Source organism: Plasmodium yoelii (genome assembly GCF_900002385.2).
Source record: "Plasmodium yoelii strain 17X genome assembly, chromosome: 13".
NCBI lineage: Eukaryota > Apicomplexa > Aconoidasida > Haemosporida > Plasmodiidae > Plasmodium > Plasmodium yoelii.
Genome location: NC_036185.2, coordinates 1177148 through 1204654, shown reverse-complemented (window position 1 = coordinate 1204654; position 27507 = coordinate 1177148). Strand labels below are relative to the sequence as shown.

The window sequence follows — 27507 nt, the reverse complement described above, 5'->3', positions numbered from 1 at the left end:
TACATTTGAACTATCGTTTTTTTTATGTATAAGTGTTTATTTCGTTTCTTTAGTAGCAGAGCTACCTAATTGAAATAAATCTTTTTGAAACTTTTAAATACAATTTGTTATTTTTTTCATATTAATAACATAATCAGACTGTTGAAAATAAAAAATAGGCATTAAACCAAATGGTATGCATAAATATGTATATATGCATATACACTAAATATTACATAAAAAAATAAACAATAAATGATCAAAAATTCATCAAATCATCAGCGTATGAAATAGGGGTAGATAATTCGCTTCTTCCTTTTTTTTGCATTTTCATTGGTGACATTCCTGGCATTATGTCAGAAATGGAGTCATCGTCATCTTCCTCATGTTCATCAAAATAGTTCATTTTCATTTTGTTTTCTGATATGATAGATATATCATCATTATCTTCACCATTGTTATTATTTAATGAACTATTTAAAGAATGATCTATTGATTCTTTAGGCAATTCATTTAGAGGTATATTTTTACCTTCATTATTATTTATAGTTTTTCCATTCTCTTTTTTCATAATTGGTTGTAATTTTGTTAACTTAGTAGTTCTCTTAGGTTTAGGACTGGATTCTATTTCATAATTATGTTTATTAATTTCTTTGTTACTATTTTCATTTGATTTATTTATAATACTTACATCATTATCTTCTTCGTCTTCATTTTGATTTATATAATCATTTATGTGTATACCAGATGATGTATTTTCATTGTCTGATGTATATTTTTCTTCATCATTTTCATTTAATACGATATTTCTTGTCCCCTGTTTATATATATTTTTGTCTATGTTTTTATCATTGGCGTCATTTTGTTGATTATTATTTCGAAGCTTAGTCGTTTTCTCAGTTTCTTTTTGTTTTGTATTAGCAGATGTATCCTGTGAACTTTTCCTAGTTTTAATAATATGATCTTGGAGATTTGTGGTAGAATTATTTGGAAGATTTTTTCTTATATTCATATGTATAGTTTCATTAAGATTAATAAAAGAATTTTCATAATTGATATCTTTAAATTCATCATTTAGTTTTTTTTTTTTATGTATAACAAGTAGCATGTGCTCAAAAATACTATTTTCAAATTTGATATCTGTATTATTAGATAAATTATAAGACTGGATTAAGCCCAAGATTTGTTTTTTTAAATAATTAATTTGATATTCTGTTAAGTTCAACTTTTGAGCATATGGCAATATATATTTAATAAAAGTATTTTGATTTTTTAAATTTAAAGCACAATTAACACATGAATGTATAAATTTACATAAAGGCAATTTTTGTTTATCTACAATTTTAACACCTAAACGGCTAGCTATTGATGCACTAAATAATAACAAATCTTTTTCTTCTAATGCATTATTTATATATGCTGTGTATAATCCTATTAATGCACATAATAATACTTCATAAAATATATTTATATTATATTTTTTTAGCTTGTTATGAAAATTTAATGCTATGGATGATAGTCCTTTATTTTTAACGTTAAGATGTATTAACAATAAAACACCTAAACAACTATTATAAATATTAATGTTATTTGAATTTAATATAAATTGTGCTATTATTAGAGTCATGTGCATATATTGCATTTCCAATATACTTGTATTATCACTCAATTCGTCTTTATTATATATTTTACACATATCTACAATATATGTGTATGTATTAATAGGAAAAAATACACCTATATCAATTGATAAAAATGAATTAACAAAATTATAATTATCATTATTTATATTTTCTACATTTTTAAATAATTCTGTAACAAAGTTAAAAAGTGCATTATCTTCTTTGTAAACATATCTCGATACTTTTTTATATTTATTAATTTCTTCATTTATGTTTGTATATTTTTCTACAAATTCAAATAATCCTTCTTCATTGCCATTTTCAATATTATTTAAAATTGTATCAACATGATTGGTGTAATACATTTCATCATATATCTCAACTCCTTTCTCTGCTTCTTCTTTATTTAATATATTTAATACTAATTCTAACGTTTTATATTTTTTTAAATCATTAACAGAATATAATAATACATTGTCCAATTGTGCAACATTCATAAGATTTAAAAATGTTCCATATTTCAATACAGTATTATTTGAATATTTGATTAAAAGCATTAATAATAAATTTAGTTCATCTCTTAATGCTATTATATTATCATATATATAATTTGTTTCGATAAATATATTTTTTAATATATTTATTTTTTTTTCATTAAGATTTTTTAGCTTTTTAAAATCATTCATATTTACATTTGTCTCTTCTTTCTTTTTTCCATCTTGATCAAAATTTTTATCTACACCATCATCACCATCTTTTTTTTCTTCTTCATTTTTTGTTTTGTTATTTTTTCCATTATCCATCTCATTTTTATCATGAAAATTGCTATTCCCTATATTTCCATCAGTCTCTGTTTGGTCATTTTTATTGTCATTATTTTCTTCTGTTTTTAAAAAGAAATTGTATAAATAATTAAAAAAGTATCTCTTTTTGCATAAATGGTAAATATAGTTTTCATATATAATGTATATTTGATCGATGCAAAGTAAAATTAATCGAGAAGATGGGGTATTAGGAAGAGTATTTTCATCATCATAATAATATATTGAATTTATTTTGGTTTTTATAATATAAAAACATATTTCTATTATCGCATTTGCATGTATACATGCATCAGGGCTATAATATAAGTTGTGTATATTATGCTTATAAGGAAAATTGTCATCTTTATTATTTACACCAACTTTGTCCATTCCTTTTTTGTTATAGACAAAATTTATATCATTTTTTTTACCATTTTTATTACTATTGTTCAGGTTATTTTTTTTCGTTTTTTTTTTTGCTAACTTTTTCTTTTTCCCTCTTTTTTCTTTGTTTGAACCTGTATGTTCGCCATCATAATCTGAATCATTTTCATTATCCTCATTTTCTTCTCCAGTTTGTTCCTCACCTTCATCATCATACCCATCGTCATCTCCTTCGTCCTTTTCTTCGTTTTCTTCACTTTCGTCATTTTGGTCTTCATCCATTTCTCCTTCTCTTTGGTTAAGATCCGCTTGTAAAAAATATTGGTCATAATATGTCATTTCATTTTCATCAAATATATCACTTAAAAAAACATTGTCCTTAAATATGGTTTGGCATTTTTCATTTACAATAAATTTAAAAAAATCATATTCTATAACGTGTTTGATGTCTTTATTAATTTTTTTTTTTATTGCATCATTTTTTTTTTTATGATAATTAGACAAATCATTATTTATATAATTAAAACATATTGTATATATATGTATCAAATTGGTAATATTAATAACAATGTCATTTTCAATAGATTCAACAATATGTTTTTCCTTATGTACTAAATTTTCACTAACTATAGCTACCTTATTATTTTTTTTGCTTTGTATATATCCCTCTTCTTCATCACATTCAATTTCGGCATTGTAATTATTTCGGTAATATATAAAGGCGTCAATAAAATTATTAAAATAAGTATAATATAAATCAAATAATAAATCTGTTGGCAATATATTATTATCATTCTTTAAAAAAGGATTTAAAGACAAAAATAACGATATTATATTTATTGTATATTTTGAAGAATAATATGGTAACTTAAAATTTTTTAATAGATAAAACAAATATTCATATGTGTCTTTTAAATGTATAAAAATATTATTAAAGAAATAGTTGACATTACTATTTATATCATTTTTAAAATATTCCAAAATTGTTGAGGTAAAATTATATATATTATTCTTCTCTTTGCTTTTATATATATGTTTACATTCATTTAATGCATGCTTTAATATTTTTAATATTAATAATAAATGTTCTTGATTAGTTTGATGCATCTTTATAAGTATTTTACTATTCTTTATTATATTAAATGTGTATATAATCATCCTTTTAATCATATTTATATCATTATTTAATTTTCTATTATGGGAACTATTTTCTTCGAGTTTATTATTACTATTATTTACGGAATTGAAATATTTTTTATTTTTATTTTTCTCTAATTCCATTATATCGTTTTGAAGATTTCTATATGATGATTCGCATATGTGAAGAAGACATTTCTTTAGGTCTTTATCGGTATGACTATTACTTGAATTCTCTTCGGAGGGGTCCTCAATATCATTATTTTTATTATCATTTTCAGTTTCTTCAGCTTCACCATTTCTGTCTGTCCTCTTTAGTTGATTATTTCCTTTATCATTGGCATTTCGCTTTTTCGTCATCTTAATATAATTCATAAAAGACATATCGCTTTCACATAATAATTCAATTATTATATCGATAGATGATACAGAATCAATTTTATCTCTGATTCCTTTGATAAATTTATTAACAAGTGTATACAACTTCATATTTTCATTATAGTTAGTAAGATAATCAAAATAGTGCACAAAATTTTTAACTGTTGGTATATTTTTATTTAAATATTTTGTTATACATGCTAAATTATGTTTATCTACTTCAGTATTAGTCTCATTTTGTCCAATTTCAAAATAGGTATTGTTTTTTTTAATATTTTCTTTAATTTTACTTTTTAATTGTGATTCATATATTAGGCTTGTTATAATGCTAGATATTTTTTCATTGTTATTAAACCATATCAAGTTGTTCACAATTTTTTTCTCTCTTTTCGAAAGAATGCTTGTATTTTGATCTTTACCATTTTCATTGTCTTTTCCATTGCTCATATCGCTTTCTTCAGACGAACCAGACTTATCTTCACTTTTATTGTTAGAATTATTATTTAGTCCTTTTGATTTCTTTTTAAAATTTTGTAACTCTTGTTTGTCAATTTTCATCTTACTCATTTGCAATATCAATTCAAAGGTTTTCATTCGAACATTATGATCATTATCAAAAATTAAATTTAATATTTTTTTTTTACATAAGTGTATTAATTCGACAATTTTAAAATTATTATTTGAATTCATATTATAATAATTGCAAAGATAAATTAAAATATTTAAAGATGCTATTTTTATTTTGCTATCTTTATCATATAATATCCATATCAATAATTTCGTAAATTTGCGATTTGTAAAATAAATTGTTAAGATTTCTAAATATTTATAATAATATTCTAATGTTAATACTCTTATATCTACAAAAACATCTCTTATTTTATTTTTATATAAAATATTATATGTACATAATAAAAAATTATTTAACATAGTTAAATTTTGTCTGTCTTCTTTGATATCATTAATTAGTTGGCTTATAATTAAATTACGATCTAAAATAGCACGATTTTCATCAGCAGATTCACTTTTATCATTAAAATTTATCAGTTCCTCTATGTTTGCATCGTTTATTACTATTGTATTATTTCGTCTTCTACCATTTTTGTCATCCCGATTCATATTTATCAAATTATTTGTAGTTCTCTCCCGTATATATTCAGATAAAAGCTGTTTTCTAGATTGTTTTTCGTGATTATTAATGTAATTAATTTTTTTACATAATCCTAATAACAATGAAAAACTGGCAAGAGAAGAAGTAAATCGTATTTTTCTATATTTACTAACATTTAATGAAAATACCCATATACATATATATAAAATATCGTTTATATGATTTTCTTCAAAATGAAATGCAAAGTCTGAAAAAAATTTGCTAAAAGCTTTGTATGATCTATTATTTTCATTTTTACTTTTTATTAATGCATCATTTTCTAAACTCTCGTTTAGATATTGTTCTAATTTTTCACATTTAAATGTGCAAATTTTTTCAAGACTATTTTCATCTTTAATTATTTCATCTATGTTTGTGACTTTGTTACATGATCTGACTGTGGAAGGTGCAATCAATTCATTAAATCGAGGAGGATATGTTGGAGCATTATTATTACTAGGTAGTAATAATGTTCCCCTTATGTTATTATTACCAATATCGGTACCTGAACCATCCTCATATATATATACTTGCTTGTCTATATAATCTATTATATCCATTGTCCATGTAACACTTTCATTGCCTGAACATTCAGCTAAAAAATTTAAAAAAAATGTTGGTACTTTAATTTTTTCATCACGTTCTTCTCTATTAAATAAGCTATAATATATATCTTCAATGATTTCATGAAAATTTTTAGGATTTTTTTTTATTTTTTCATATAAATTAAAATCTTCGAAATTTTTAATTACATGTTTTTTTTTATTATTTACACTAATAATCGATTTGTTATTATTATCATTATTGTTGTTATTGTGCTTGGCTTTTTTCGACGTTTTGAATTTTTCATTTGTATACTCATCATCACTTTCTTCGCTTGACTTATCACTATTGCTTGATTCGATATAAACACTTTTCCTCTTTTTTGACGTTATTTCGGCTAGTTTACGATGTATAATACTAGTTGATATTCTTTTATTTTTGTCAAATCTGCTACTTTTTTTAAAGATATCAAAATCGTCATCATCCATATCTACATTTAATTTATCAATATAACTTACATTTTTTGAAACATATACTCTAGGAGTGCTACTTATTCTATTATGAATTTCGTCTGGTCTTTTAGAAGTTTTATTTGTTCGATTCGAAGAATCTTTTGATCTTCTCGAATTTTTGTTCTTTGTCTTTGCAATATTATCAGATGAGTTTTCCGTATCCTGCTCATCACTGCTTTTATATAAAACTATTGTTTTATCTTTGTTTTTTGAACTTTCATTACTTTCACTTTTTTTTTTATTTTTTCCATTTTTTTTACTTTTTTTATTTTTTTTGTTTCCTTCATCCTCTTCTATATCTTCTGATAATTTGTCAATATTATCCTCGTCATCATCACCTTTATCCGATTCATTTACATTATAACTACTTTCATCGGCAGAGTAATTTTTATCACTACTATTTGAATGTCCATTATTTTTATTTGAGCCTCTTTTCTTTTTTCTTTCTTTTTTTTTATTTAGTAAACCATCTTCGCTCGATTCATCACTTAAGAAGTAATTTATTTTTTTGTTTGGGCCAAAACTTTGGCTTATTCGCGTTGATCTCCTTAAAATCGTCTGATTATCCATTTTTCAAAGAACAAATATGATCATTAAATAGTAAAAAAGAAAATCAAACGCGTTAAAATATAAGACTCTATAATTATATAAATATATGTATGGTGTAAATAATGTTACGCGGTGTAATGATGTGTGTAATAAAATGATTTAATAAAATTTATACACAAGTAATGTTTAATGCCTTTGCATATGTATATATTACACATATATCCCAATATAAACAGGCGAATATATATGCATATCTTATTATATGACTCTATATATATCCTCCTAAATTAATGTAAATCTGTTTAACATATTGATAAACAAACACGTTAAAAAAAAATTGTTATTCTTTTGGAAATTATTTTTTTCTTCTTTCATTTAAAATGGTACAAAAACATTTGAATTATCTTAATTCGCTTTTCGCATTCATATTTAATTTATGATTTCTTATAAACATAATAATATTTATAAAATATTCTTTGTTAAGCATACAATGTATACATTATGTATATACATATATATATTTTAGGGGCGTAAAGAATAATTCATCTAAAGGGACGAATTGTACATTATGAAAAAATTAAAGAAAAAATGAAAATATTATAGAGATACATAAATGTAAAATAAAAAAGTATATATAGTAAAATAATAATATAATAATAAATAAATAATAAAATAAAAATTTGTTCCAATTTTGTACACGTGAAAAAAAAATTGTGTAAATCTCAAATGGTATAAAACTGTATATGGGGCTTTTACAAATTGAGTATGCTAAAATTAATATATTTAAGAATAGTAATAATGGTTACATTGTTATTGCTCATATAATATTATCAAAATATGCTAATAAAGGTAATAATATAGGTTTATTAAAATGAAAATACAAAAAAAGGTATAAATTCATAAAACAATAAGAGAAAATCAAAATTTACGAAGTGGTCTTAATTTAATTAATATCATAAAATAGCATTGCACATTTCTGTTGCCAATGCTTTTAATAAATTATATTTATTCCGTCATCATATTTTCCATATCTTACATTTGTTTCGCAATATTTTTCTCATGAGATATTTTATTTTTTTGTATTAACATATATTTAACAAATTACATGAGACACAATTTTATTACATAAAAATAGTTTATGCCTTAAAAAAAACATGCATTTATAGTTTTATAATTTTTCCCCCATATTTTCAATAGAATATTATTATATGCAACATTTTTTATCTTTTGATAGTTATTGTGTATATACATTATAAAATGTGTAATTTAAAAATAGGGTTAAAATGCATATCACAATGCACAATATAAATATATGCATAATACATTTATTTTAATTATCAATTAATTATTAAATCTTATAACACTATAAAACTAAATAATTATTACTCTTTAAATGTATTAATATCTTTGAAAATTTACAAAAGAATGAAAAAAAAATTATAAATTAATGCATACGGTTAAATTCATAATGTGTTAATATAGCAAAAAGGGGGGAATGATGGAAAAAAAGACAGTAATAAAATAAAACATTGTAGAAACTTAATTTTTGCTCGTCTAATGAATATTTCATTCTATTCTTTTTAATATAAAGGCATTACTGTCGAAGGACTTAATTCATAGTTCATAAAAAAAATATAAATAAAACATTTTAATAAAAAAAAATAAAAAGGATAGTATTAAAATAGGAGTATTCCTAACTTATTCATTAATGTGGAAAAAGTACTATAAAGGGTGATAAATTAAATTATATGTGTGTATAGGCACGCTATTATTAACTTATGCAAATATATATAGTTCCTTTTATGTAATGTTTAATGCTTTTATTTTTATAGTAAAATAGGCATCAAGAAAAGTAATAATTTTCCTTTCATTTAAATATGAAGGGAGGAGGAGGGAAATTAACAAAATAAACAGACACACAAATAATCGTACACATAAATATTTTCATCTCTATAATTGCTGTTTAAAAAAGTTATTTAATAAATAATATGATAAAATATATCAGTTTGAGAATTTATCGTTGTTTGTATTTTTATTTGTGTTTTAGTTTCTTTGAATATTTTTTCATTATTACTTGTTAGCTATCTCATCAATTTTATTGTTCTTTTACCTTTCCTTGTAATTAATATGGAACAAAAAAAAAATAGTGAGTCGCCTTCATTTAGTGAAAGGATGAGTTTCAATAATAAATCATTTTTAGATTTAAGTACCTATAGTAAAGCTAATTATAATAAACAAAATTCAATAAACAATACAAGTGAGATATGCGAATATTTTACTTGTATAACCAACAACCAAAAAGATATAAGCAAAAAATATGACCAACTATTTTCATTGATTAAAAAGTTTGGGAAAGAAATTAAGTATTTGCTCGACAAAAATGATGAATATAATAATATTCTAATAGATACAAAAGAATATATAAAAAAAATAAAAACTAAATTAAGTGATTCTTCTTGCAATGAATTCGAAAATATTGGTAAGATTCCAAAGGAAATTAAAAAAATAAATGAACTATCCAAAAGTAGTGTGTGTGCAAAATAATGAGAATGTAGCTAGTAAAATAATGCGTAGACAACATTATAGGCATATATAAAAACACAATCACACAGTTTAGTGGTAACACGAAATATTTAGACAAATATGTTTTATTAGTAACATAAAATTGTCATCGCATTTTGATAAACAGGTATTTTTAATTTATATAGAGACATATAAATCAAAACATATTCAACTAGCCAATTAAACATCACATATATATGCATGTATTCATAGCTACACAAAACCTTTCCATTTTTCAGAAAGAAAATTATTTGAAGATAGGAATAATGTTGATGTGATAGGACAAATTCTAGTATACTTCTTCGAAGAATTGCAATATTACAATAAGAATTCTTTTGAATGTAATCAAAAAATTAATGATATAAGAAAAAGCATAGGAAGTAAAGATGAGTGTATAAAACTGGAAAGACAATTAACTTTAAAAAATGATGAATTAAAAAAGGAAATAATAGATAGTATGAATTCTTTGAAAGAAAATCATGATTTGAAATTAAAACTTAATGATGAACGAAATATGTTTAAAAAAGACTTAGAGTATATGAATTTGAAAATTCTGGATATTATTTTAAAACTTTTAGTTCGCGACAAAATATATCATACAAAAAAAAACATTTTTTTTATATGGTTAAATATAATAAGACGTAGAAAAGAAGCAAAAATTAAAATAATAAATATTTTTTGTAAAAACCAAAATCAATTATTATCATGTTCTTTTAACAAATTAAAGGCACAATATTTTGAGAAATATCTAATAGATAAAATTAGTTCCATGATGCTAAATGGCTATCGAAATAATGGTACTAGTTCTAATAACAGCTATCATAACAGTAATATAAATCCGAATATTAATAGTGGTATAAATGGTGCCAATATTTATAGCAATAATAAAATTGATAGTAAAGCTCGATATTATGCTGATAAAAATACTTCAAAAGATAGAAAAGGTAGTGTCTTTTCCAACTTGAATAGTCATAATAAAATGAAAAGCAACAATATATCATTAAATAGCAATGATAATGATTATGATCATATGGAAAAAAAAAGTGAATCATCATTTTATCATGATAAAAAAAATAGCCAAGCAACTCGAAAAACTGATTTAGTAAATTTGTATGATACCTCGGATGGTAGTAGGATAAATTCGAATGACAGACGAAAAAAAAAGGATACAATAGAATTATATAATGATGATAATGAAAATAATAATTATGAAAAATCGATATCCTTATTTGATAATTACACTAAACAATCAAATTATAACATTGAAAAATTGTATGAAAATTTTCAAAATGAAATCAATGAAAAAGCTGACCAAAAAAATGTAGATATGTTAAATCAAACGATAAAAAAATTGAATCATAAAATTAATGATATATTAGCTGCGTTAGATAAGCAAAAAAAAATAAACGAACGTTTAAGTAAAAATATAACAGAAAATGAAAATTCTTATTCAAATTATAAAAGCACAACAAATTATAAATTATCACCAGCGAATCTAAAAAGTTTAAATATTGATAATAATGAGTCATCAAATTTGCTCTCAGAAAAAACATTAAGTGAGTATTTAACAAATAAAAATACCACTTCAAGAAATGAAAGTATAAATAATGATAACAGGAAAAATACAACCAATAATAAAAAAAAACAAAATTTTGATAATGATTATGATATTAATAATAAAAATAGTAACCGAAGAAACAAAATAGAAAATATGTCTCATAAAACCACGTATGATAATATTGATAAATGGAAAAATAATAATAAAAAATATTCCAAAAACAATTCTATGGATGTATCAATTAATAATAGTAACTTGTTGTACCCAAAGGAATACAAATCTAACCATCGTCGAACTTCACGAATAAAAAATAACCACAATATTAGTAACGATAACGTTTCTGAAAATAAGCATACCCATAGTAATAGCCGAACTACTAGCTATAATAACAAAAATGATCAAAAAATATCTTTTATAGAAAATAGCAATGATAGTGCTAATACATTGTCAGACATAAAACTGATTTTAAGGACTGGTGGAGGGTTTCGAAAATTAAGTGAACATGATCAAAAACATTATATTGAAAAATTAAATTATTTGAATGATAACAATTTATTAGGTTATGAAACAAATTTAAATATTAAAATAAAAGGACACCCATTTATGCGCAATGCAAATAATAACAATAATAATCATCAAGACAGCAAAAAGGAAAAAAGACATAGATCTCTCTCTAAGTTTTATAACATGCATTAAAAATATACTAAAATTTATACAATTCAGAAGGAAATCTCTTATTCTGTTCAATTTTCCCAAATGTAAAATTGGATACCAAAAAGAAATTGTCATACAACAACGTATGAACGTTTTTGGTTATAATTCGTTTTTATTGGCTAATAATTGCAATTTTTAAATAACATACTCGCTCATTTATGCTTATATTCATTTATTCTCATATTCATTTATTCATTTAATTTTTTTTTCTTTTTTCATCATTATCTTATAATTTATTTCATAAATTTTTCATATTTCATTCATATTACACGTGTGATGTTCATGTTGTAATAACTTCATTCTTATATATTAGCGTTTTTAATTTTTTTTTTTGCATTTACAGTTGTATTATATGAATATATAAACATATGAATTTATGCATGCACATATACACGTATTTATGATTATTCATTTTAATGCAATTGGTTCTATGGTATATTTTCCACATAAATTTATAAAATAACACAAATATAATAATTCAATCAATGAAATATAAGAATGATATAAAAAAAATTAAACAAAAAAAAGTAAAAAAAATAAAGGTGCATATTTAACATAATAAATATTTATAATAAAAATATCAGCAATAATTTTTTTTTATTTTGGGACGAAGGAAAAGACGTTACACAACATTTCAAATGAAATGTTTTTTATCGTAAATATCGTAAAAATTTAAAAAAACGTGTTTTTTATATTTTAAAGAATGTGCATTATATTAATGATAATATATACTGTCAAAGAATAAATTAAAGTGACAATTATAATTATACATATATAGCGAAGCATGGTTGTTTTGGCATCACACAAAAAGTTTTATTTAATATATAAAATAGTATAAACATTTTGACCCTTTGTAATGTTAATGCATAAATATGTACAAAAGTTTTGAAGATAATAAAGAATAAATTTTGTAGTTATAAAAGCCAAACAAAAACATATTATTTGTTTTTTGTTTACCTTTTTAATTACAATATGCCATGTTTACTCAGTACATATATCTCCTTAGTATTCTTATAAAATATATGCATATATCACATTTTTTTAATTAAATATATATATACAATAAAAAAATGAAGATTGGAGAAAAAAATAGAAAATATGAAGATGGGAAACTTTATGTCATGTACGATAATATTTATGACACATATTTAAAGGACAATCGAAAGAATTATTTTACAAGAATAATACGATTTCCAAACCCATCTATATTAATAATAAAAGCATTGTGTGAACTTTATAATATAGCAGACAAAGTAGAATATGTTTCTTGTGATTCGAATTTTGAAGTAATAAAAACCCATAGTTATTTTAATGGGGAAAAAAAAAGTGTTTATGAAACTTTGCATATTATATATTCAATGAATAAGGAAAGGAAATCAAGCTTATTAAATAATAATTCCAAAGATAATGATGCATCCCCAAAATTGGATGGAAACAAAAATGAAAGTGGAAAATATCCAGATAATTATATGAATTTGAGAGTATATTACATTTTAAACGAATTTAATGAAGTGTATGAATATTTTTTATTTCTTTGTAAACAAATTTATGATAATTATACTTATAATTTTTTTATAAATAGTAATTATAATATAATAAAAGGGTATTTAAAATTACAGTATATAAAAAGTTATGTGTCTAAAAAATTTAATAATATTTCCTTTGAAACAATTTTAAATAAATTTATTAAATTGTTAAAATTGTTTAATAAGTTAGAAAAAAATTGTATGCAAATAGACTGTGTTGTTTTTTATGTATACTTTTATGCATTTTTAAATATCCCGATACATCTATATCCTTGGAATTGTGATAATAATTTAAATGATACGTTATACAGAAAAATATTAAATAATGGAAATATTAATACCATAATTGATAAAGTTAAAAGTAATAAGCAAATATTTTTTTCCCATATTTTAATCGGCACAAATGATGTAGAAACAAATTATTATGAAACCTATGATTTTAATACAGCTATATTTCTTAGCAATCAAAAGAAAATTGGTACACTAAATGAAGTTGTGAAAGAGGAGGGGAACAAAACGAAAAATGAAGAAGAGAAAGAAGAGAAAAAAAAGAAAAATGAAGAGAAAGAAGAGAAAAAAAAGAAAAATGAAGAAAAAGAAGAGAAAAAAAAGAAAAATGAAGAAAAAGAAGAAAAAAAAAAGAAAAAAAAAACAGATACATTAAATACGGATAATAAAAAGTCCATTGATAAAGTACACACAGATATTTCTTTTTATGAGAATACAGAGGACTATATTATTCTAAGCGAATATAACACATTAAAATATATAGGTTATAATACATTGAAACAATTTTATTTATCACATTTTTATTATTTAACAATTTTAAAAAAATGTTTTTTTATTAATGTTAAAATGAAAACTATTTACAATTTTTTTAGTAATATAGCTATTCGAATAATTGATATAGACAAAATTTTCGAAAAAATATTAAATTAAAAATCTACATAAAAAAGAAGAAAATAACAATTATACAATAAAAATTAATATATGAATAAAGTAAAAAAATTATTATTGTAAAACTAATTTTAATATAGTTATATATTTTTAATAAGCTCTGCAACATTTACACGCGATTACATTTTTCGTCCATCTTTAGTTTATTCGTTCGTTTGCTTGTTTTATTTTGTTTGTTTTTTTTACTTTTTTATTTCTTAAATGATTTTTTTGTATTTCTATATAACACACGAACTGACAAATCATTAACTCAGTCGCGTTATTTTTTTTTTGTTGATAAATTTCTTGTATAAGCTAAAAATAGCTCACAACATCTTTTATGTAATCCCTTTTTTGGTTTTCGCTCAATGAATCAAAATATTTGATATTAATAGACCTTACATTATATCCATATAATTTTAAATGGTTAAAGATAATTTTTGAATCACCTAACTGCATATTAATATCATTTCTAGTAGTATCCTGAGTTAATATAATAACTTGTTTTTTATTTTTGATTAAAATGTCTAATATATATGGTCCATAAATATCTACAAAAACATCGTGTTGTATATTAAATTGGTTTAAAATATTCGAAATATATAATACAATTTTATAAAATGAAAATATTTTTTCTTTTCTTTTTAAAAAAAATATTTTTAAAGATTCAAGAACACATAATTTTGGTAAATCATAATCCAACCATTTAAATTGTATCATGTGTGATAACCATAATAAACATATTTGTTGTTTTCGTTTTTCCCAAAAAGTTGTTTTTCCTATTTTTCTCCATAAAAAAGAAAATAAATATGTATTAGCATTAATCAAATTTGATAAAACTAATGAATAAGATATATTTATAGACGTTTCTTCATCTATTTCGTCTATATAATCTTCTAAATATTTTAATGAACTTATAATACAATTATCAATATTTTCATGAGAAAAATCAAAAAAAGATAATGCCTCGATTAAGATTGAAATATCTTTTAAAGACAATATACATTCTTTTCTGTTTATATATAAATAATCAAAATATTCTCTAAATAATTTTGCACTTAAAATTATACTATTTTTAAAACATAAATTCATTTTTTTAAAAGATCTCATAATTATAAATACATCTTCATAAGAAAATTTATCAAAATTATTTTCCAATATTTTGGATATATGGAAAAATAATCTATCATGTTCTAACGAAAATACTTTATGTTTTGAAAATGCATCTGCTATCAAACTCAAATTTGATGGACTTAAATATTGTGTGTAATAATACACGATTTTTTCACATTTTATAAAAAAATCAGGATTATAAGCATAGATGTTTTTGCATATCTCTATGCTTTTTAGGAATAATTCAGGGTTAAGAAAAATTGGGCAGCAAAACCATCCATTATCATTATTATTCTTATCAATATTTTTGATAGGAGTAATTGTATTAATATAATTTTCATCTTTTTTAATTTCATCCTCATTTTTCCCTTCAATTATTGGCCCATTTAGTTTATTTATCTGTTTTTGTGATAAATTTACCTTGTCCTTAGTCTCATAATCATTTATGATTTCCTTTTTATCTATATTTTCTTCAACCTCACAAGGTTCGATATAAGAATTTTTTGAAGAGTAAAAAGTGCTATTAAAATTATGAAGTTCAGTAAGATCATTCTTCAGATTGAACGTTTTCAATACTTCATCCATATGTATTGGATAATTTATGTCATAAGTATAATTCATAAAAGTATATTTATTTATTTTGTCATAGTGTTGTTCTTGTAAAAATTTATGATTTACATAAATAAAATTATTTAATAAAATACTATTTATTAATTTATTATATATGTCTAGATTATAGTACCCAGCCCATATATATGCATCAAAACATTTTAATAATAAATGAATAACTAAATTAATATGTGATATATTTTTTTGATTATTTTCAAATTGCTCCTTAATATATATATCAAATTTTTTTAAAGGATTATTAAAACAATTAAATAAAAGAAAATGTTTATAATTCAACTCTTTTAAAGATATTAAAATATGGCAAATTGATATAACATCAAAATGTTTTCGATTTTTATATATATCGTCAATTAATAAATTAAATCTTTCATCAAGTACAATTATCTCTTCTATATTTCTTTTTTTTTCAAATTTATTTTCACTTTTTACTAATTCTTTATTATTTAATGTTTCAAATATGTTTTTATATTTTTCTAGCGCATTTCTCTCGATTATGTCAATTCCTGTTTCATCATTTAGGAGGGATACATTACTTTCATTATCTATTTGGCTGTTCGCATTAATATTATTTTCTTCTTCATTATATGTGTCATTTGTTTGGCTATTCTCAAAAACAACACCTTTATTATTATCAAGGTGTATAGTGCCATTGGCTTTATTATTATTGTCCTTGATGTCGACATATTCAGAATATTTAATAGATGACATACTCAATTCCTCTTCCATTTTTTTTTTTTTCTTATCTTCAATCACAAATCCAGATAACATACGTATAGCAGTTATTAAATTTTGTAAAAATAATGCTCCTCTATGTGTTACAAGAATAGATAAAATGTCTTCATAAGTTTGACATTTTAATATCATTTTATCCATTTGAAAGCAAATGTCATTTATATATATCGTTGAATTAGTTTCATCTAAAATGTTTTCTAACGAATTTATTTCACCTAACTCCTTATTTATGTGATAATCTTTATTCTTAAAATGCCTATGCTCATTATTTCCATTATGGACATTGTTCATACGATCATTTGCTATCCCCAAATTACTATAGCACATAAAATGTGGAATATTTATTTTCCCTCGTTTTCCAATTTGATACCTACCATTTTCTTTACAATATATATTTTTATTTGCTGGAATTACGTTATAAATAAAATTAACATTGTCATTGTTCTCTCTTATTAGGGAAAAAAAAAAAAACTTTTGCCTATATAACAAATTTTTTTTTTTAATCCTATATTCAAAAAATTGTAAAAGCAAATTCTTATTCATTTAAAAACCTATTTTGAAGATTAAGATTTTAGTACATAATTATGGGAGCCTCTATTTTATGCTTCTATAGAACATGTATTATATATATATATATATATATATATAATTTAATTGAAATTTTGTATTTTTTTTCCTCTACATTATTCCCAGTGTTGGAAATTCACCCAGTATATATAAGAATACATACGAAGAAAATTATATACATATAATATATAACTAGAGAATTATCTACTAAAGTTAAAGAAATTTTCCATATTCGTTGTTTATAAATAGTATGAGGCTTTATTTAATGGATCTATAAAGGAAGGTCGTTTTCCCGAAAAGTGCTAAAAATGGAAAATTTCTAGTGGCTACAAATTTATTAGTACATTTTTATATTGAATTATTCCATTCATAAAAATTTTGTATATCAAATTGATGAACATACAAAGAATCACAATATCCCATATCATTTAATAAAATTTAATATCGCATAAGCCAGTGCATATATATATATATGTATGTGGTGAAATTTGCATGCTTAAATTATTTTTTATGGTACTATTATTTTTCATTTTTTTATGTGTGGATATAATTTGTTTTACTTTATTCAAAAACTACTTATTTCACCTTTCGAAAGCAACGATGCGCTTATGCCAATGTAGAGTTTGCTTGTATACGATTTTTATAATTATAAAACAATTCTTCTAAATACGAAGAAAAATGGAAAAGTTATATTTCTTCAAATTAAGATAGTATTGTTTTTTATTATTATGAAAATTGTTAAAGAACTTTCTAAAAAAGGGAAAATAAAATGGCGAAGATTCATCAGCTCCCAGTCTTTACAAAATTACAACAGTTTAAAAAATGTAGATGAGGATAATTATAATATTTTGTCAACATATAAAAATAAAAGTTATTTAAATTTATCGATATGCAATAATGTCATACCTAAATATGTGCACGATTGTTTAGTAAATAATTTGAATAAAAATGCTACTCTTAATTTGGAACATTTAAAAATAATTGAAGATAGAGCTTTAGCGGCATTTAATTTGGAGAATAAATATTGGGGATGTGTATTTAATACTTCTAGCCATACAGAATATACTAATTCAATGGATGAATATTTTCTTTTAAAGCTTTTTAAAAATTTTGTAAATTATCAAAGCAAAATAATGATTATAACATTCACACTTTTGGGAAAAGAACTTCAAGAAAAAAATAATAAAGAGGAAAGTCGAATGGATAAAAATATCCTTGATGAATTTTATAATATTTTATATATAAAAAATAATGATAAAATTAATTATATGGAAATAAAAAATCAATGCGAGCAATTTAACCCAGACTTAATTTATATAGACGAAACAAATAACCCATATAATTTCAATTATGAATTTATTACAACTTTGAGAAATATAAAGAGAAAAATAAATAATAATGTTTATAATGGAAAATCCGGTGTAGAAGATAAAAACAATACACTAGTAATAACAAACATAAGTAATAAAGCCAGTTTCATCATTGGAAATTTTATTTCATCCCCCTTTTCACAAGCAGACATCGTTTTTTCTTATTTGAATGAAAATATTCGTGCAAATAATTGTTACATAATTTTTTATAGAAAAGGATTTAAAAATATTAGTACACAAGGTAAATTAATTTGTTATGAATACGAAGATAATTTAAAAAAAACATATTTTCAAAATAATGTAAATAACATAATTTGTTCATTATCAACATCATTTAAATGCATACAAAATTGTGAATTTAAAGAATATATATACCAAATAAATAAAAATATTAATATCTTATTTTTATATTTAAATAAAAAATATTTCAATATACATTTTGATCAAAATAATAATTTTTTAAACACTGCATGCTCTAATTCGCTTTTTAATATTCAAGAGTATCATATATTTTGCAAAAAACTAAATATATTTTTTGATATTATAAACATAAATAAAAGCACATATGTACAAAAATCTTTTAATATAGGAACAAATTATTTAACAGCTTTAGGAATGGAAGAACATGATATGAAATATGTGTCTGAATTTATAAATCAATCGATTTTATTATATTTATATACGAAACAAAAATCCGCAAATTCAAACTTAACATTTTTAGAATATTTGGAGAGTAGTTTTATATCGTCTGACATTTTGGCGCTTTCTAATGATATACATTCTTTCGTTTCTATGTTTCCATCCCCATCATAATATTACACAAATTAATATTATGTTTATTCCCCCTAAGTTTAACAAAGTTGTATGTGTAATATACATACATCATTTATTATCTACACATATGTGTGTATTATTATGTATAGATCAACAATAGACGATGTCAATAGATGGTTTCAGCGATTTAAAACTAACTTATTTCTCATGTACATGCAATAAATCTAATACTATATTTTTTTTTGTTATTTTTTATATTTCATAATTTTGTTTATTTTTCCAATCTTGTTTACTTCATTATTTTTTAATTGGGTCATATGAAAGATTACTTTTTCAATGTGTCTTTCACTTTTTAATAGCAAAACAATGCAACAATAGCAATGACAATAATAAACTATGAATTAAAATATAATTTTAATTAAACTGAAAAACAGTATAGATATACCCAAAGCTTAGCTTAATCATAAGAAAAAAATATATTAAAAAGGTACTATTTCATTCACCAAAATATATTAATTAATTATAAAAAAACGTAAGATAAAACGTAGAGTATATATGTATACAATGTCATTTTCTTGAAAGTATACTTGAATTAAAAAAAATATTCATATTATATGACTTCATAATAAAAGTTGAACTTCTTTCATTTCCCTCCATTCAATTGCTTTTTGTCTAGCTAGTTGAACGGATTTATACTCTGCAAGAAACAAAAAAAGAAAAAAATATATATATAAATTATGAGACAAAATTGAGAACATATTTGAAAATTTTCAAAATGTTACTTAATGATATGACATTTTTAATTATATGGTTTTGTTTATTATTTTCATTTATATTATTAACCATTTACAGAGAAACCCTTTGTTTGTATTTTTCCATTTTCCTTCCAATTAGCTCTCCATAGCTTCCTTGATTTGTCATAATAAACCCCTTTTCTAGCTTCAAATGATGCAACAACACCATCAATCTCAAGATCATAGTATCCTGTTCTTTTCTTTGGTTTTGGATTTATGGAAGCATTTAATTTTTTTATTTTATAATTTTCCTTTTTCTTTGAAGACACCTTTTTGGTATTTTGGGGGGTAAATTTGATTTCATTTTCTTCACCTCGTACAAGTTTGGTGTTGGTATAAAAATTGATACTAAGTTCTGGATTATCCTCAATTTGTTGATTATCGAAATGTTCTGATTTGATTTTAAATAATCCATCAGATTGTTCTGTTTTTTTCTTTAACTCTGTATTTTTTTGAAAATATTGTTTTTTATCAGGCATATTAATTTCCTCTATAGTTATGTTATTTTCATGTTCAGAATTAAAAAAAGAAAAATTGATTTCATCTTTAAGATTGTTCTGATACATATTAAAAATATGTGAAGGAATTTCGATAGCCTGAACTATATATGGTTGTTGTTTTGAGTTTTGTAATATGTCTAATGATTTAATAAATTTTTTAACATCCATAGATTTTTCAATGTTCTTCATATGATGTGGTTGTATATATTCATTCATACTCGGATTAATATTTGATGTTTTATAAAAGTTTGATTCATAATTTTTTATATAACTTTCTGAAAATATAAATTTTTTATATTGTGGTTCATGCACTTTTCTTAGTTCATCAAGTTCATCAATAATTATTTTTAAGATATGAAAATGTAAAAATTTAACAGATTCAACATATAATGGTCTAAATATTAATTTATATATTTTTAACTCTTCAATACGTATTTCCATTATCTTTTTCCAATGAAAAAAAAAATTTGATTCATATTCTCCCCATAATGGTACATTTTTATGGATCTCTAATAAAAAATCGTAAAAATTAATTTGATTTTGCACAAACTCTTTCATATATGCATATTTCTTTCTCTTACTATCATTTGTACAATCTTTATTATAGTCATTAAAAAAGTGAAAAAACATATTTTTATCATCTTTGTGAAATCCCAATGCTTGTATGTTTGTACTATTATTTTGCTCACTATGGATATTCCCTTCGTCGCCTTCCTTTTCATATTTTAGGTTCATATTATTTTCTGCATAAGCTTCACATGTATATTCCATTTGTTTATTTTGTGAATGAGCATAATTTTTATTAGTTGTATTTGTATTATTTCTACTATCGCTATATATATTATTTATTTTATCGTCTATAATATCACTTTGATTGTTTTCCCAATATTTTTTCTTTATATTTTTATGTCTTTCTTTTTTTTCCATATCTATGTGTAACTGTACTAGTATATCTTCTTCGCTTTCGATATCAGTATTAGGCCCATAATCTTTTTCATAATCTTTTAATGTACTTTCATAAGAATATAAGCAATTTAAATCGTTATTAGTACTGTTTAGCATATTTATATTATCACTACTATTTAAATTTTGTTTATTATCACTGGAAGAAATATAATTTTGTTCGATATTTTTATTTCCAATATATTCAGTACTACATAAAGTAGTCAAACTCGCTTCATTCGAACGCGCATTTACTCCTTTATTGTCTAAATTATATAAGGATATATTCGTATTTTCATAATTATTTTCTTGGTTATTGTAACTAAAATTATTTTCCATTTTTTCCTTTTTAATTTCCTCCTTAAAAATAGAAGTTTGACAATTTTTCTTACCATTTATTACATCATTGAGATTATTAAGTATATAAGTTTTTGTGATACAATTAGGCTTGTTCAATTTTTTATTATTATATCTTATATCATCCCTATTTTGGACACACTTATCATTGTTTTCAGTGCTATGATTATTAAGCTCAATTTCTTTAAAATTTTGATTGTATAAATATGTTTTATAATTTTTGTGATAATTATCTGAATTATTTTCAATTAATAAATTATGACATTTATATACTATCCCATGATTACTTGTGTTATTATTTTCAGCTATATTATTTTGTTCAATAATTTTATTTTTGTCTACATATAATTCAGAGGAATTATTACTTGTAAATTTATTATCATGATCCATAATTGCATAACAATATTTTCGAAATATATATTTAATTTCGTTACATTAATAAAACAACTTAAAATTATAGTTTTTCTTTTTTGAGAAAAAAAAAAGTATCTATATTATATAACAACCATGTAAGTAAATTATTATTTCTTGTATAAGAAAAGGGGGTACAAATTGTTAATGTATAATTGATTATTAGTCGCACAAGTGGATAAAAATTATCATGAATATGTGTATCTATATATGAACAGAAAATGTATATTCATACATATCTACATCTAAATCGATGAAGACACACTTTAGAAGTTATATATTATGTAGATTTCCTCCAACTTTAATAAAAAAAATATAATAGAGAAAAATACGAAAACTACACAAAAAGGCATACATACGTATTAATATGCACAAAAACATGTATTGAAATTTAGTATTATAAAGCAAAGCAACATGATAAAATAATACAAATATTGAAATAAAATAAATAAAAGATATAAAACAAAGAAATAATAAAATGAAATAAAAAAATAAATAAACGAACAAATATAATCATATTACAATAAAACAATAAAATAAAGTATTAAATTAATCTAAAAGTTAAAGTTTAGATAATGCTTTTAAAGAAAAAACTTCATTATCTTAACACTTGTATGTATAGATACGTATATATTAAAGAGAATAAAAAATGAAATTATAACATCATTTGTAGTAGTATTTATGCGCACATATATATGCGTATATGTGCGTATACGTAATGAATCTGGGAAAAGTTAATAAAAATAAATGAATAATATATGCAGTAATAGCAAGCCAAAAGTAAATAAATAAAAAGCATAAACATAGGAACCTAAAAATACTAAAAATAAAAAAAATCAAATAGACGAGAAAAAAAGACAAATTTTAATGTATAATATGATGCTACATAAAGTAAATATATAATATTGTTGAATTTTTTTTAAGAATTTAAATTAAACCGTAATTTATGCAAAAGTGATATATAAAGTATCTCAATTTTATTAACGTGTAATAATATGAAAAATCAACTTCAAAGACAACAAAATATGTTATGTGTATATATATACGTACATATATCACAATGTAAATGTGTTACATTTGTCAAATTATACAAAATAGGTAAATACAGCGTTTAAATGTAATATTACTCTAATCTTTTAAAAATACACATTTCAAATTACTTTAAAAAAAATAACCTTTTAAAATAATTCATTTTATTATATATTTATTTTACAATTCTATTGATTTTAAAAGTGTCTTGTTACTAGTGTTGTTACAGTTGATATTATCTCTATGGTTATCGATTTTTTTTTTACAAAAAAATTCATATTTTTACCTTTTTTAATTGTGTTAATCTTAAAATTTTTAAAATATTTTTTTCAATATTAATATGGAAGCATAAGAATTATTAAAAAAAATGCTCGCAACAGTTAAAATATATTATATATATGCACATGTTTCTGTTTATTAGAAATCTGGGTACATGTATATTTTGTGAAGATAATTTAAGGTGAAATGTATGAGGTATTTAAAAAAATGTCCGTTATATTACCTTTATAATTAAATATTCTTCTAAAAATCAAGCTGCTATTATTTTTATATTTATTTTATTGATTTTTATTGATGACGTTGTACTTTATTTTTTATATAGTGCCAATAATAATATGATTATATGTGAACAAATAGGATAGCAATACAAAATATTGTATCCATGTGTATTGGAAATTTACGAGTTATTTTACTAGTACATAAAATGCATATGCATGTATGTAGAATAGTGTGGACAATGGCATAAGAAAATGTTATGCATGTGGCTGTTTTATAATTTATAAAATAAATAAAAAGGTTTCACAAATATTTTTTTGTAAAAACGTCATTAAGTATTTTTAAACAAGCCCACATAGTTATGAACGTGCATAATATATATATGCCCTTATTACACATTTTTTAAATATTTTCCCATCTTTTTGTTCTTTTAATACATTTTTGATTTTTATAAAATTGTTAAAATGAAAACATTATATTTGAATCATTTATATTGGAAAATCAATTTAAAAAATATAATAATTTTAGTGTATTTTAGTATAATTTATATCATGGTGATGTATGTGTAAACGTGTGCATTTATTATATATTATGCATGTATATCACTATATACAAAAAAAAATATATGTGGTATATTTATAGAATATCATATATCAGACATATGGAAAATATTATCATTTTCCCTATAATAACCAATGAAAGAGAATATATTTAATGCTTACTAATATTCATAAAGATATACATAAAACTAAATGATCTTTTTCTCTTTCGTTCCTTCAAGGGTAATGTTGATTTATACTTTGTATTTCTTGGTGTAAAGTAAAGAAAAAAAAAACATAAAAAACAAAAAATGAAAAACGGAATAATGATAGTGAAAAAAATATAATATGGTCTCTTTTTAATAGTTATTTTTCTAAAATATGTTTTGTAATGCACCAATACTAAATATATGTACACACATTCTTACCATATTTTTAATAAGAATTTATCGAATTATAAATACCAATATTTAATTTATTCTATTTTTTTGTATTTTATGATATTACAATTATTTCTCAAATTTAGAATCTATAAAAAATTATTTGATATATCAGTATATGTATATATAAAAAAATATAAATGAATTCTCTAAATGCATATATAAAGGCCCACTTTCAGTAGTTAAATGAAATAATTAAAACATAAGAAAGTAAAGAACGGAAAAAAAGAAAGAAATATATAGATGCAATGAAAAACACTGTATCTTCTTTAACACATAGTCACTTAAAACAAATAACTCCCCTTAAAGTTATATGCATATTATATTATGTCATAGGAATATTTATTTTACTTATATCATTTTTTTCGAAAACAATAACTAATTGGTCTTTACATGGAAAAAATATGTTTATAAAGTTAGAACAAAATGAAGAAAAGCGCAGTTGTATGTTTCATAGATTAAAAAAATGGGTCGATAATATTATAATCTCCAAAAAATATTTCTCTCACTTTTATTTTCTTGGTTTGATAATAAACTCAGCTATATTACTACAAGTAATTTATATTCCTAAAAAAATATATCTCATACATATCATATACACATTTATTTATATTAATTAATACATACAATTTTTCATTTTTTCATTTTTTAATAAGGATATTAATGAGGCATCTCGGAATAATTACAATGGTAATTTATTTTGTTGAAAAAGCATATGCAATTATTAGTACTGAAATGTATTATACACATTTTGATGGTACATAATAAGAAACATATATACAATATTAATAAACAAATAATATCAGGTCTATTTGCACCGATGTAGTTAATTGGAAATGAGTATCTATATAGTTACTCCAGTTATATATATAATATAAATAATAATTTATGTATGTCTTGTGATGATTCCTATATACTTTTTTCAGCATATGAACATATATCTAAAACAAATATTATGTTTGAAATACATTTGTTAAGAAGATTATTAGAACAAATATTTGTGGTGAAAACTACTTCTAAATCTGTTATGCATATTTTATCATATTTCCTAGGAATAAGGTAATGTAAACTAAAAATAAAAAAGGAAAATATTTTTAATTTCCGATACGTTTTCTTTGAATATAAAACCCGTATATATATAATTCATAATATATTTATATTTCCATACAACACGGTAGCTTCTACTTAGTCACCCCCTTTTCTTTGCACAACAACAATATACACAAAATTACAGTAGTAAAGTTTCTTTCTATTATAATATTCATTTTTGGAAATTTAATTCAAGTATACAATATTTTTATTATATTTTTTTTCATTTTTCACATTTTTCGATCAATGTGATAATTACATATATATATATTCATACACATTTAAATGAAATTATAAATCAAATGATTCTATTATCATACTTTCCAGTACGATTCTCACGTTCGTTTGGCCAAATTACGATCAAAAGGTTCTTAATAAAAATAATGAAGAAAGGAATAAAAAGACGAAAATATTAAGCATAATAAATATAAATAAATTATATGGCAATTTGTAAAATTATTCTTTATTTATATATTTTTCCTCATTTTATAGCCCTAAAAAATAATGAACTTCCATATAAAGTTCCATATGGTGGGCTTTTTGATTTTGTTAGTTGCCCTCATTATTTTAGTGAAATTTTGATATACTTTTCATTTTTCCTATCAAATTTAGATATGATATGGTAAGTACATTCCTTGAAGATATTTAAACTATTGGAATTTTTTCGGAATTTCCAAAAAATAATCATAATAAAATGTGGACACTCATGAGTCCATAAGTACATATATTTACATTATATCATTATTATAATTATTATTTATTTTTTCTGATTCAATCTAGTCTTTTGAATTGTCTCATGGTTTTATTAGTTTTAATTAAAAATGGTAATATATATACATTATTTATACCCAATAACTAATAATTTATTGCATAATGAAAGTCACATATTTAGTCGAACACATTTATACATATTTTTTTACTCTATTTTATTTTTGTCTCTTATTTAGGAATACAGACACATAGGTGGTATCTGAAAACTATGCAAGACACATATCCCAAGTATGATTAAGCTAATGTATATATATAGTTTTGTTTTTCAAAAAATAGTCATTTATGTTTATAATTTTGTACTTTATTTCAGACAAAGAAGAATTATATTCCCTTTTCTCTTTTAAGTACATTTTCATTAAAAAAAATAAATGTAAAATATGATTATATTTTTTTATATATACTTCCTGTTATAAGAAAAACCAAAGTTGTCTATGTTCATTAACTTTTTATAAACAAAAAATAATAATAGAGAAAAAAAAATATATCATTTAAACTTGTTATTAATTTTTTTGTTATTTTTTCAACATTTATGAAATACTTCATATATGTTTTTTTATCGTCGTTTCTATTGTTTTTCTTTTGAATAACAAATTTTCATTAA

General features: G+C 22.0%; 7 protein-coding genes across 7 annotated transcripts; 4 read left to right on the top strand and 3 right to left on the bottom strand.

Moving 5' to 3' along the window:
• Nucleotides 1-238: 238 nt before the first annotated feature.
• Nucleotides 239-7078, bottom strand: PY17X_1324000 (conserved Plasmodium protein, unknown function; the record flags this gene model as incomplete). Its single annotated transcript, XM_022957093.1, has 1 exon — nt 239-7078. One exon carries the CDS (start codon nt 7076-7078, stop codon nt 239-241), a length of 6840 nt encoding a protein of 2279 aa, XP_022813568.1.
• A 2106-nt stretch (nt 7079-9184) lies between these two features.
• On the top strand, nt 9185-11873 carry PY17X_1323900 (conserved Plasmodium protein, unknown function; the record flags this gene model as incomplete). Its single annotated transcript, XM_022957092.1, has 2 exons — nt 9185-9536; nt 9859-11873. 2 exons carry the CDS (start codon nt 9185-9187, stop codon nt 11871-11873), a joined length of 2367 nt encoding a protein of 788 aa, XP_022813567.1.
• A 1088-nt stretch (nt 11874-12961) lies between these two features.
• PY17X_1323800 (conserved Plasmodium protein, unknown function) lies at nt 12962-14356 on the top strand (the record flags this gene model as incomplete). The annotated part of the gene is made up of 1 exon (XM_022957091.1): nt 12962-14356. One exon carries the CDS (start codon nt 12962-12964, stop codon nt 14354-14356), a length of 1395 nt encoding a protein of 464 aa, XP_022813566.1.
• A 312-nt stretch (nt 14357-14668) lies between these two features.
• On the bottom strand, nt 14669-17371 carry PY17X_1323700 (uncharacterized protein; the record flags this gene model as incomplete). Its single annotated transcript, XM_721083.2, has 1 exon — nt 14669-17371. One exon carries the CDS (start codon nt 17369-17371, stop codon nt 14669-14671), a length of 2703 nt encoding a protein of 900 aa, XP_726176.2.
• Nucleotides 17372-18123: 752 nt separating this feature from the next.
• On the top strand, nt 18124-19578 carry PY17X_1323600 (serine hydroxymethyltransferase, putative; the record flags this gene model as incomplete). The annotated part of the gene is made up of 1 exon (XM_721082.1): nt 18124-19578. The coding sequence occupies one exon, from the start codon at nt 18124-18126 to the stop codon at nt 19576-19578; it is 1455 nt and encodes a 484-aa protein (XP_726175.1).
• A 581-nt stretch (nt 19579-20159) lies between these two features.
• PY17X_1323500 (AP2 domain transcription factor, putative) lies at nt 20160-22522 on the bottom strand (the record flags this gene model as incomplete). Its single annotated transcript, XM_721081.1, has 2 exons — nt 20160-20236; nt 20383-22522. 2 exons carry the CDS (start codon nt 22520-22522, stop codon nt 20160-20162), a joined length of 2217 nt encoding a protein of 738 aa, XP_726174.1.
• A 2772-nt stretch (nt 22523-25294) lies between these two features.
• PY17X_1323400 (polyprenol reductase, putative) lies at nt 25295-27250 on the top strand (the record flags this gene model as incomplete). The annotated part of the gene is made up of 9 exons (XM_022957090.1): nt 25295-25600; nt 25703-25736; nt 25973-26105; nt 26225-26330; nt 26463-26502; nt 26628-26757; nt 26916-26959; nt 27083-27134; nt 27217-27250. 9 exons carry the CDS (start codon nt 25295-25297, stop codon nt 27248-27250), a joined length of 879 nt encoding a protein of 292 aa, XP_022813565.1.
• Between the last annotated feature and the right edge of the window lie 257 nt (nt 27251-27507).